General features: G+C 40.0%; 1 protein-coding gene across 1 annotated transcript; it reads left to right on the top strand.

The window, feature by feature from the left end:
- The first annotated feature begins 5,053 nt into the window (after positions 1-5,053).
- LOC127442478 (B-cell CLL/lymphoma 6 member B protein-like) lies at positions 5,054-10,625 on the top strand. Its single transcript, XM_051700539.1, has 8 exons — positions 5,054-5,104; positions 6,699-6,868; positions 6,988-7,209; positions 7,574-8,236; positions 9,073-9,170; positions 9,796-9,926; positions 10,031-10,168; positions 10,412-10,625. Exons 2-8 carry the CDS (start codon positions 6,708-6,710, stop codon positions 10,529-10,531), a joined length of 1,533 nt encoding a protein of 510 aa, XP_051556499.1. The 5' UTR covers positions 5,054-5,104; positions 6,699-6,707; the 3' UTR covers positions 10,532-10,625.
- The last annotated feature ends 231 nt before the right edge of the window (positions 10,626-10,856 follow it).

The raw sequence follows: 10,856 nt of genomic DNA, 5'->3' as shown, positions 1-10,856 counted from the left end.
AACAAACCAAAACACTTCTCTTTGTAATATAAACAAAGTTTATTAATGCAGTAATATCAATTAATAATTAATACAATGCAGTCAATAAACTCCGACTTACAACTACAAACTAAACAGTGATATGATTAGATATGGAAATAAAAATAATTCTATAACACATAGGGTGTGTGTGTGTGACAGTGTGTGTGTAAGGAGGGACGCGCACAAAATAGCGGACGTGACTCTCGTGGAGAGTATGTCCGGCCAGGGAATATGACCGCGAATGGGGGCGGAGATGGCGTCTACCAGTTACCGCGTATATCCGCTTGTACGATAGCTTAGGGACAAAGCTGGACTTTAGCATTTAAGCTATCTACGAGCCAAAATGTGTGCCAGAATGTTTGTGAGGGGTCGCGTGCCTGCGTGTGTGTGTGTGTGTGTGTGTGTGTGTGTGTAATTAGTACGAGAGAGAGAGAGAAGTGACAGCCCTAAAGCTGATTTTGCGATCGTGGGAGAGAAAGCAGCTGTTTAGTTCATCGCTCAGAGACGCGGTGGACGGCTCGTAAACAGTCCCGCATTCTTTGATTCTTTAATGGATAAACTCAGTTTGCCAGTCTCACCCCCGATGGCGAAATTGCACAACAATCCAATTTGGTTGGACCACAATACAGCAAAACAAAATCGTGATAATTAATACCCTGAGTATTAATAATGAGCGGACATGGTGATCCGTAAACTGTACAAGCAAAAACCTTGAAACACAAGAATAACACACTATAATATTCTATCTCTGCCCAGACGTAAACGTCTTACTTGAATCGCATGAGGACACAGGTAGAATGTGTTTTCCTCCGTCCTTTAACTCTGACCCGGTTCCTTGAGGCTCGTGTGATGACAGGAGGCCGTTTCCTCGCTCTGTCGGCGGGCGGTACGGCTGTTGATTGTTGGCGGCCGGTACGGCTGTTGATTCTCGGCGGGCTGGCGGAGAACTCAGAAATGTCGACTTGATTGAAGATGGAAGAGAAATCTTTAATCTCTTCACTTCTGTAGGCAAACGGATGAAGATGCGAATTGCTCGGCGGTCTCCTTCGGATCCATTAGAGTGTTCGGTTGAACACAGAGTAATCTCAACTCGTCCAGCGAGATGGAGATTGTATGGCTACAGTTTCAAGTCGGACGTTACTTCCTTATGCCACGAGGTTGCACCTGAGAGCAGCAAAGAGCTACGTCTATATTCGGTGAACAAAGTTGCTGGAAGCCACTCACGATACATTTCAGTGGTATTTCAACTCCTGATGATGTCATGTTTGAGGGACGTTCTGTTGTGTGCCTCATCCAATAGGAGTTGAGAGTTCGATCCTTTAGTGAGCAAGGCTTCATGGATTTGTAGTCTGTTTTGGACTCCCTTTGTTTGATTTTGGCGCGATTTTTATCAGTAATATTTACGACATGGAAGGTGGGGGCTTGAGTTAGGTTTTACGACTTGTGTTAGGCCTGCCTTTGTCTTCTATCTGAATACATGAGGCCCAACAAAATATAGAGGGAAAAAATTATTCCCAGGGCAATAGCTAAATACTCAAAATAGGAAGGAAAATACTGTCAAAAGAAAAAGCGTCAAAGTGTTCGCAATGCCGTTTGCGTCCACACAGCGGCACTAATGTGTCAAAATAACGAGCAAGGATTTTTCTCGAAACAACAGTAGCAAAAATCACTCGATCCGAATCAGCTTTATTCCAAAGCAACAACAAAAATTATGTCAGTGTATTTCTTTCAAATGTCAACTGTAGTTAAACAACAATGAAGAAAACTCACAGTACCTCAGCTCCCTTGAATCAGAGACAAACACTCGGGCCAACACAGCGTCTCAGCAAGCACAATGAGCAATGCCCCTATTCGTATCTCACAGACGTGCAGTTCAGTTCCTCAGTGATCACACTCAGCTGAAACTCATGACAGCACAAGCTTGGCCCAGCTTCTCGTCAGCTCACCTCGACACTTGTCAAAAGCTGACCATGTAAAAGCAAAGAAGTCATGAGAAAACTGCTTTCCCTCTTTCACTCCCCGCTTCACTCGCGCTCCCACTCGTCTCACTCAGTTCCACTTCCGGTTTCAGTTTTTTCAACAAAAAAAAAAAAACTTTCAAATTGAAAGTCCTTGAATACTTTCACACTTACACAAGCTTCTCACAAAAAGTTGCTAGAATTTTGGCCCATTCCTCCAGACAGAACTAGTGTAACTGAGTCAGGTTTGTAGGCCTCCTTGCTCACACACACTTTTTCAGTTCGGATTGAGGTCAGGGCTTTATAATGGCCATTCCAATACCTTGACTTTGTTTTCCTTAAGCCATTTTGCCACAACTTTGGAGGTATGCTTGGTGTCATTGTCCATTTGGAAGACCTATTTGTGATGAGCTTTAACTTCCTGGCTGATGTCTTGAGATGTTGCTTCAATATATCCACATAATTTTCCTTCCTCATGATGACATATATTTTGTGAAGTGCACCAGTCCCTCCTGCAGCAAAGCATCCCCACAACATGATGCTGCCACCCCCATGCTTCACAGCTAGAATGGTGTTCTTCAGCTTGCAAGCCTCATCCTTTTTCCTCCAAACATAACGATGGTCATTATGGCCAAACAGTTCCATTTTTGTTTCATCAGACCAGAGGACATTTCTAACTACGTCCATCTCTAGGAGACAGAATGCATCTCCTTCCTGAGTGGTATGATGGCTGCATGGTCCCATGGTGTCTATACTTGTGTACTATTGTTTGTACAGATGAACGTGGTACCTTCAGGCATTTGGAAATTGCTCCCAAGGATGAACCAGACTTGTGGAGGTCCACAATTTTTTTTCTGAGGTCTTGGCTAATTTTGTTTGATTTTCCCATGATGTCAAGCAAAGAGGCACTGAGTTTGAAGGTAGGCCTTAAAATACATCTACAGGTACACATCCAATTCAGTACACCTCCTATCAGAAGCTAATTGTCTAATTGCCTAAAGGCTTGACATCATTTTCTGGAATTTTCCAAGCTGCTTAAAGGCACAGGTAACTTTGTGTATGGAAAACTTCTGACCCACTGGAATTTTTATATAGTCAATTAAAAGTGAAACAATCTGTCTGTTAACAATTGTTGGAAAAATTACTCGTGTCATGCACAAAGTAGATGTCCAAAATGACTTAATATGGACTCAATATGAAATCTGTGGAGTGGTTAAAAAATGATTTTTAATGACTTCAACCTAAGTGTATGTAAACTATATTTAAGCAATATCACACGAGCAAGAGTGCGATATGGCCCTACATCAGCACTGCTGTGATTTGGCTGCAGGCCGAGTGCCGTAGGTAATCACAGCAGTGCTGATTTAGGGCCATATAGCACGATTGCGAGTGTGATATTGATTATATACAACAGTTCAATGAACAAGTAAATATTTAGAAATGAGGAAAAATTGAGTACAGTCACAAAAAACACATTTGTGCATGGAACTAATTTCTCACGCGACGGATCAGAATCTGCCTTTGCTGGTTCAAACCAAATGATGCGTCCAAGCCTCTCAAAAACATCACTTTAGAACTAGTATCATGGCTTGGGCTGTTTCTAACATGTTATTGGAGAAACAAGGGTGTGTGTGTGTGTGTGTGTGTGTGTGTGTGTGTGTGAGAGAGAGAGAGAGAGAGAGAGAGAGAGAGAGAGAGCATTTGCGATCACCTGTTGATGATGCTGTAGTCTGTTAGTCAGCTTTCTGAAGATAATGTAATTTTGGTGAAATTCATTCTATTTTTTCAGTGGAAAAATAGCCGTCCAAGCGGGGGTATTCCTCCTATTTTGCGGTAGCTGGTGCGCAAGAGTCTTTCACAATAGAAACCTCAATCTCCTCTGCCATTTTGTCCTCTCCAATGTGGAAAGTCCGGTAAGAGGTAAGCACCTTGAATCTGTTGTGTCTCTCAGCTGTGATGATCCTTAATGCTGAAGTTGTTAGTTTAAAGCAGTTTAAAGCTATTTCCTAGATTTAGTAGTGTAGTAGTAATACAAGCGATCACGATGTGCTGTTGAATATAAACACACTGACTGACGCTGACTCACTTCACGTCACCAACTGGCTCATATTACACAAAAGAATTGTTTTTTTGCTGCCACCTGCTGGCTAAAATATGTAATGTCACAAAATTAAATGTAAAGAGACAGATAGCTCTTAACACATCTGCACTGCTCTTACACTTTAGTTTGTAAACAAGGGGAGTGATACACACAGTGAAGCGTCCGAGTGATGATTGTGTGAGACCATCAGTGCTCATGGAACATCTCTCGTCCAATTAGATTCGAGGACCGGAACTAACTGTTGTGTGTGTGTGTGTGTGTGTGTGTGTGTGTGTATATATATATATATATATATATATATATATATATATATATACACACACACACACACAATATATACTATTGTTGTAGTGGCATAAATAGTGTCATAATAACCTAGTTGAACTAGCAAAAGCCCAAACTAGTCTCATAGAGGCTAAAGATTTACCATCTTCAGTATCAACACTAATGCCTGAGTGCAGATAAACATCTGACATCATGAGACACTTATCTCATAGAGACAAAAATAGTTTGTTTGTACTTTGTTCATGTGGACCTAATGAGGGTTTAATTAACTCGTTAGGTTCAGAAGCGTTTAATGTTTGCACACTGACTCGTAGCAACTGATGGAGGAGTTAATCCATCATTACGTAAAACAATTTGTATTTGAAGCGTCGAGGAATCATTTCTGGTCAGAAAACAGAGGGCGGGAGGAGTGACGTCGAACATGACCGCTTTCTGGAGCGATCCACTACACACACGGAGACTCAGAAGGTAATGTACTTCAAAGATGTAAACAACTTAGGTGGTAAAAGGAATAAAATGAATTACACACGCTAAGTCAAACATATTCGTAATTAATGACATAGGATTTCTAATAAGAAATTGCTTATCAGAAGAGCAACGTGAAAACACAAAAGTGTGTATCTCCCCTCTAGTGCGCAAGTGGTACAGTCCACAATTCCGAGAATTGTGCACTGCGTGTTCTCAGAATAGTTCTTCCAAGAACTGTGTTCGCCGGACGCTTCCAAGAAAAACAGACCAGGTGATTTTCGTCTATCTAGCAATAAGATCCTCTATAGTAAATATATAATAGGATTTTTTCTTCTCATTTCTCTTTAAAACAAACTACTTTTTTGTGTTTGGATGTGTCATGTTAATAGCGCGAGCGGACTTTTGTTGGCCTAATTGCGTGAATAACAAATTTTATTCGTTGAATGTGTTAGTATCTCTCAGATTTGCTCTAGATTTATAACAGGTTAAGCAGGAGAAGGAAGAAATGCTCACTGGCCTCAATCAGGGTTGCATAATAAAAACAGGTTTATGCAACTTTATATGGGTGGAAAAAAGTTTATTTTCTATAGAAAAAAAGAGTCTGATATTAAACAGTAGATAAATGTTAATCACATATACATGTACATTATGCATTTTATGTAATGGTTGACTATAAAAAATTATATTATAAAGTATTATATTTGTGTCGTTTTTGTGTGTGTGTGTGTGTGTGTGTGTGTGCCTAAACTATCATTTGTCCATGCGCATGTGGTGTTGTATAACTCAAATAGATGCACCCGTTTAATTGACAGTCTACTCTTTTGACTTCAGTCCAATAAAACGTATTAAAATGCACATTTGCGGTTGAACAAGTTTGACGCGCTATAAGGGTGTTCTTAATAATATACTGCTCCGAATATACGAAACATGCTTATCCAGACATTTCAGGGCATGTGATGTAAAATGTCAGAAAATTCTTATTAAAAATAAATAAATAGAATAGAAAAAAGTCCGGTTCATTTGATGACTTTGTGGAAGTGTCTCTAAACCTAGTAAGCTGCCTACCTAGACTGCATTTTTTGCTATTATAGGCGCGTTCCGAAGCGTCAGAAATGCTGTCTTGAATTTGGAGTTTAAACCTGAATTCAGTATTGAGAACGCGCCCGTGAACAGCAGTCTGAGGGGCCGTTCAGACCGAACGCGTTCTTGCGCTAAAATACGTTAGACGCAGCGCAACGTATGCCAGAACGCAGGTGTCTCGAGACGCGTTTTTGACTGTTGAAGTTCTTTTTAACCTGACGCGGCGTCTTAAAAACGCGACGCTCCTGCTCGAGATGCTAAAAAAAATAAAAAAACAGCTGGACGCCGCGCAACGGTCAAAGACCTCAGTCAAGCGCATGTTTACATGGAAAAATTGTTGAAAATCAGCGCGGACGCCAAAAAGGTCCCTAAGTAGACAGCTCCCTAGGTTTTGAGACACAGCCACTGTCGCGTCTACAGAGTTTGGCACTTGAATAAAATGAAAGTTATGGATTTATTTCAAAATAAAACTTTGTTAAGCCAACATAATTAAAAGAAAATAAAAACTGAAGGGTAAATGAGAACTGGAATGACAGGATTATAAAATGTATTTTTAGGTCTTACTGTAAAAGTCAGTCAACACACCTTTCGTTTCTAACTTTGTGACTTTGTGGACACCTAGTGTCTGTTTAGTAAAGCTCACACGTGCTTATTTGTTATATTTAATATTTTATAACATTGTAACACTTTTTTTTCAAAGGCTTTTTATAGTGTGATTCAGTGGAAACCTATGTAGACTATTTTGGGGCAAATATTTGACCAGGCATTTAACTATTTCTACACAGGTGGACAACATGTCAAGTGCAGCAGATGGCTGCATCAAATTCACTCGGCATGCCGGTGATGTGCTGTTCAACTTCAACCGTCTGCGCAGCAGAAACATCCTGACCGATGTCACCATTCTGGTCGGTGGACAGCAATTCCCGGCACATAAGACAGTTCTGATGGCATGCAGGTAATGCAATTTTGTGCTGTTTAATTTATGCATTTTGTAACTTAATCCAGAAGCATTTAATTAATCAATATATGATATGTACATTATGTTTAGTGTGATACGTCTTTATCTTGTTCCAGCGGCCTCTTTTACTCTATGTTTGCCGACACCCACAAAAGTAACCTGAGCTTCATAAGTTTAGATCCAAAGGTGGACCCCACTGGTTTCGCCATACTGTTGGAGTTTATGTACACGTCTTGTCTCACGCTTAAAGATAACTTCATTATAGCCACACTCAACACGGCCACATACCTACAGATGGACCATGTAATGGGCATGTGCCAGAGGTTTATAGACTCCAGGTAAGCACTTAGAACTGAACTCCAAGAAAGCATTCAAGACCCCATTTACACCTGTTATTAACGTCTGTTTTGGGCAATCTGACTTACTATCCACTTGAAACCTCACATTTGTGTTGAGATTAAAATTTGAAGTGTAATTGGAAGCAACAGTGTGGTGACTTTCTGTAGGTTTCTTTTGGACTTTTCTGTGCTTTATCATCATGCAATAACACACAGACACATACAGTATTACTACCAGGTTTAAATGGCAACCTGTCTCACCTGACAGGGACAGATGGGAATATAAGGTGTAAACATGGCCTAAAATGCTCTGTTTAGAGAAAAATATGTAATTTGTAACATCTTTTTCCTTATCTTCTCCAAGGGGCTTGTGTGTGAAGCAGAAAGATCATGGATGTTTAACTTCAGAAGCTCCATTTATTCTTATTGATGCCCTGAGCAACCCATCCAGTGTTAACACCAGAACTTACGGTCCACGCAGTCTACACTATGCAATCAGCACTTCCACTGAAAGCCCTACTCGATTCTACAGACACCTTCCTCTCCCACTGGAGAACTCCAACACCACAAACCCCCTCTGGCAGATCCCAAAGACTGGCATAACATCCCTGCCAGACAGTGGAGTGACTACTGGTAGAGCCATGGAGACCAGAGAGGAGAGGAACCGCCCGTCTGTGCTCTTCCGGTCAGCTCAGGCTGAGGGAGACAGGAAGGGAGCTCCATGTGTGAATTCAGAGTTGGAGAACATTGAGCCTTCTGACACCAGTGGTCCTCAAAGCCCCTTTAGATCAGACTGCCAGCCAAACTCACCCGCAGAGTCCAGCAGCTGTAGTCGATGGGCAGCATCTCCTCAGAGCTCAGTGAGTGATCCCAAAGTTCGCAACTGGAAGAAGTACAAGTTTATAGTGTTGAACTCCACAGATGGAGTGAATGACCATAACACACCAACTCCATCCCAAACAGTTACAGATTCCACCAATAAGGCCAATGAAGATGCAGCCAGAAATCAACCCAATATTGACAGCAGGTTAGTGCTCCAGAACACTTCTGTGCATTGGTGTAGTACTTGCCAGTGCAAGTATTAGCCTTTTAAGCAGTATTCGTAAAAATGCACTAAAAAAAAGGATGTTCAATTTACTTAATTAAAATGAACTAAAGCAACACAATTCTAGAACATTTTGTCAACATTTGATTTCATTGCATTCTGTCCATTTATTTGTAAAATATAAGTTTACTTAATCTTTTTGAGTTGGAACTACATGAATACTTTTTGTGTTTTCATGTAGCATTGATGAAACTGGTCATTTCCCAGCATGCTTTGCAATGGGACTCGATAGGGAGAGTAAATGTTAAAATTAAGTGTTATTTTATGTGTTTTTGTGCAAGATTAATATAAAGGGTGAGACTTGTTGGTGTTTAAAGTTTTGTTATGTTGAGATTTAGAAGAGTTTCTGTTATATTGGAGTTTTGGTGAAGAGTGACACTTGAGCTAACAATGAGGACAGGTGGATGTCACACATGAAATGGTTTGGTCGCTTCGTTGAAAAATTGCTGTGCTGATCATAGCATAGTTACCAAACTACACTTTGTAGTGCTTTCAACTAGCATGTATGCTAACATTCACTTTCACTAGTTAATACATAAAGAAATAAGAGATTTATTTGAGTTGCATTGACTTGTCTAATTTAGTTGTGTTTACCCAATTCAACTAGGTTCTTTCTACACAAAGAGTTTGTGTTGAGATTACATAGTAATTTTAAGTTAAGAAAACTCATTTCAAACAGGTGGAACCACTGTTCATGATTGAATCAATTTCAGCTAACGAGCTATGTTTTTTTTTATGTGGTGTCGTAATTTGTTTAGCTTTACAGATGAATGCATTCAAAAAGAGGAGCGTGGCTCTTCATCTCCTCACCTCAACACTTTGACAGACGAGAGCAGCATGGTACCCACAAGATTAGGTGAATACACTTAAAGTTTGAAATCGGTGTTTGTTTGTAACAATTTAATAATCAACCATGGAAAACCCCTATATCAGTAGACCACATTCTTATGTTGTTTGAAATGCAGTTTGCATTTCCTTCTGACTGGTTAAACTGGAAATTCAGTGTTTTTTTTTTTTCTTTCATTTAGGACTTGATGTGTATGTAACAACCTATTTATTGGCATTTCTTAATGGCTTATCTAGTGTGTGTATGACTGTTTACATTTTATCGTCAATAATAATCCGGTGATTTCAAATCTCATGTAAACAATGTTTTTGATTAAGCTGATTTTTGGTAGTTATCAGTCAGCATATTACTGTGCATGTAAACGCGCTCATTGACTAAACAAACAGATCCGATATCTTCACTTGCAAAATGACAGTGTGGACAGTCAGTCTTAAAGATATATTTTTTAAAACAAATCGGAAATTGTGTGCAGTGTGAACAAAGCCTAGCCATGAAACCTAGCTAGCCACAAGTCTGTCCACACAGGTAAATGATTGCATTACCACATGCAAATCACAAAGTGTCAATGTTCTGCATTTGAATGATGTGACAAGTAGCATTGCTTTAACATTTTCATAACATTTTATTATTTCAGGGGAGAAGCCATACTGCTGTAATGTGTGTGGAGCACAGTTCAACAGGCCTGCAAATCTGAAAACCCACTCACGTATCCACTCAGGAGAAAAACCGTACAAATGTGAAACCTGTGGCTCTCGCTTCGTCCAGGTAAAAACAAAACACTGGTGTTTCTGTACAATGACACTGTGAGGTGATTCAGGATCAGACTACAGCTGAATCATCTTAAACGTTACTCTTGTTCTCTTTGCCAGGTGGCTCATTTGAGGGCTCATGTACTGATCCACACTGGAGAGAAGCCATACCCATGTGACGTCTGCGGCACTCGCTTCCGCCACCTTCAGACACTCAAGAGTCACCTAAGAATACACACTGGAGAGAAACCTTATCATGTGATTAACATTATGAATTTCAGTTTCTAGCATGTCTGTATATTATTATGGAAGTCACACATTTAGTTTTGATTATAAATTACAATCCTCTGATGTTATGATGCTCAAAGTAGTAATTATTGGTGCTTTCTTAGTCTGTTATCCATACTTAGGGTAAGGGATTTGAATAAACGTTCGATGTAGTTGTTAGTATGTTATAACTGAAGTATTTCATGTGAGATCTTTGCTGTTTTCTCCTTTCAGTGTGAGAGTTGTGACCTGCACTTCCGCCACAAAAGTCAGCTGCGACTGCATCTGCGGCAGAAACACGGCGCTGTCACCAACACCAAGAGCCAGAACCGCAAAACCAGACCAGACCTCTAAGACCTGAAAAAAAAAAAAAAATCAATTTAGCTCTTCACGGACTTAACATAAACCATCAAAGCAAAGCTATCCTACAAGATACATGTCAGACCTGTGGTACATTAGTGGAACTGCCATACTAAAAAGTCATATATCTCTGTGATGCCCTTACCTGCATGTTTACAGATATGATGCAGTTGCAAATGTATCTTAAATATGCAGGACAAATTCACCAGCACATTCTGTACATTTTTGTGTACTTCCTTTCAGGTATGCAGAAGCACTTGTTCGCTCTGCATGATTTCACACAGATATCATGATAGCTAATAATATTTAAATAAGGAAA

Source organism: Myxocyprinus asiaticus, chromosome 6, assembly GCF_019703515.2.
Source record: "Myxocyprinus asiaticus isolate MX2 ecotype Aquarium Trade chromosome 6, UBuf_Myxa_2, whole genome shotgun sequence".
NCBI classification, from domain to species: Eukaryota; Metazoa; Chordata; class Actinopteri; order Cypriniformes; family Catostomidae; genus Myxocyprinus; species Myxocyprinus asiaticus.
Note: the sequence above shows the minus strand (reverse complement) of the source record. Positions and strands in the feature narration are given on the sequence as shown.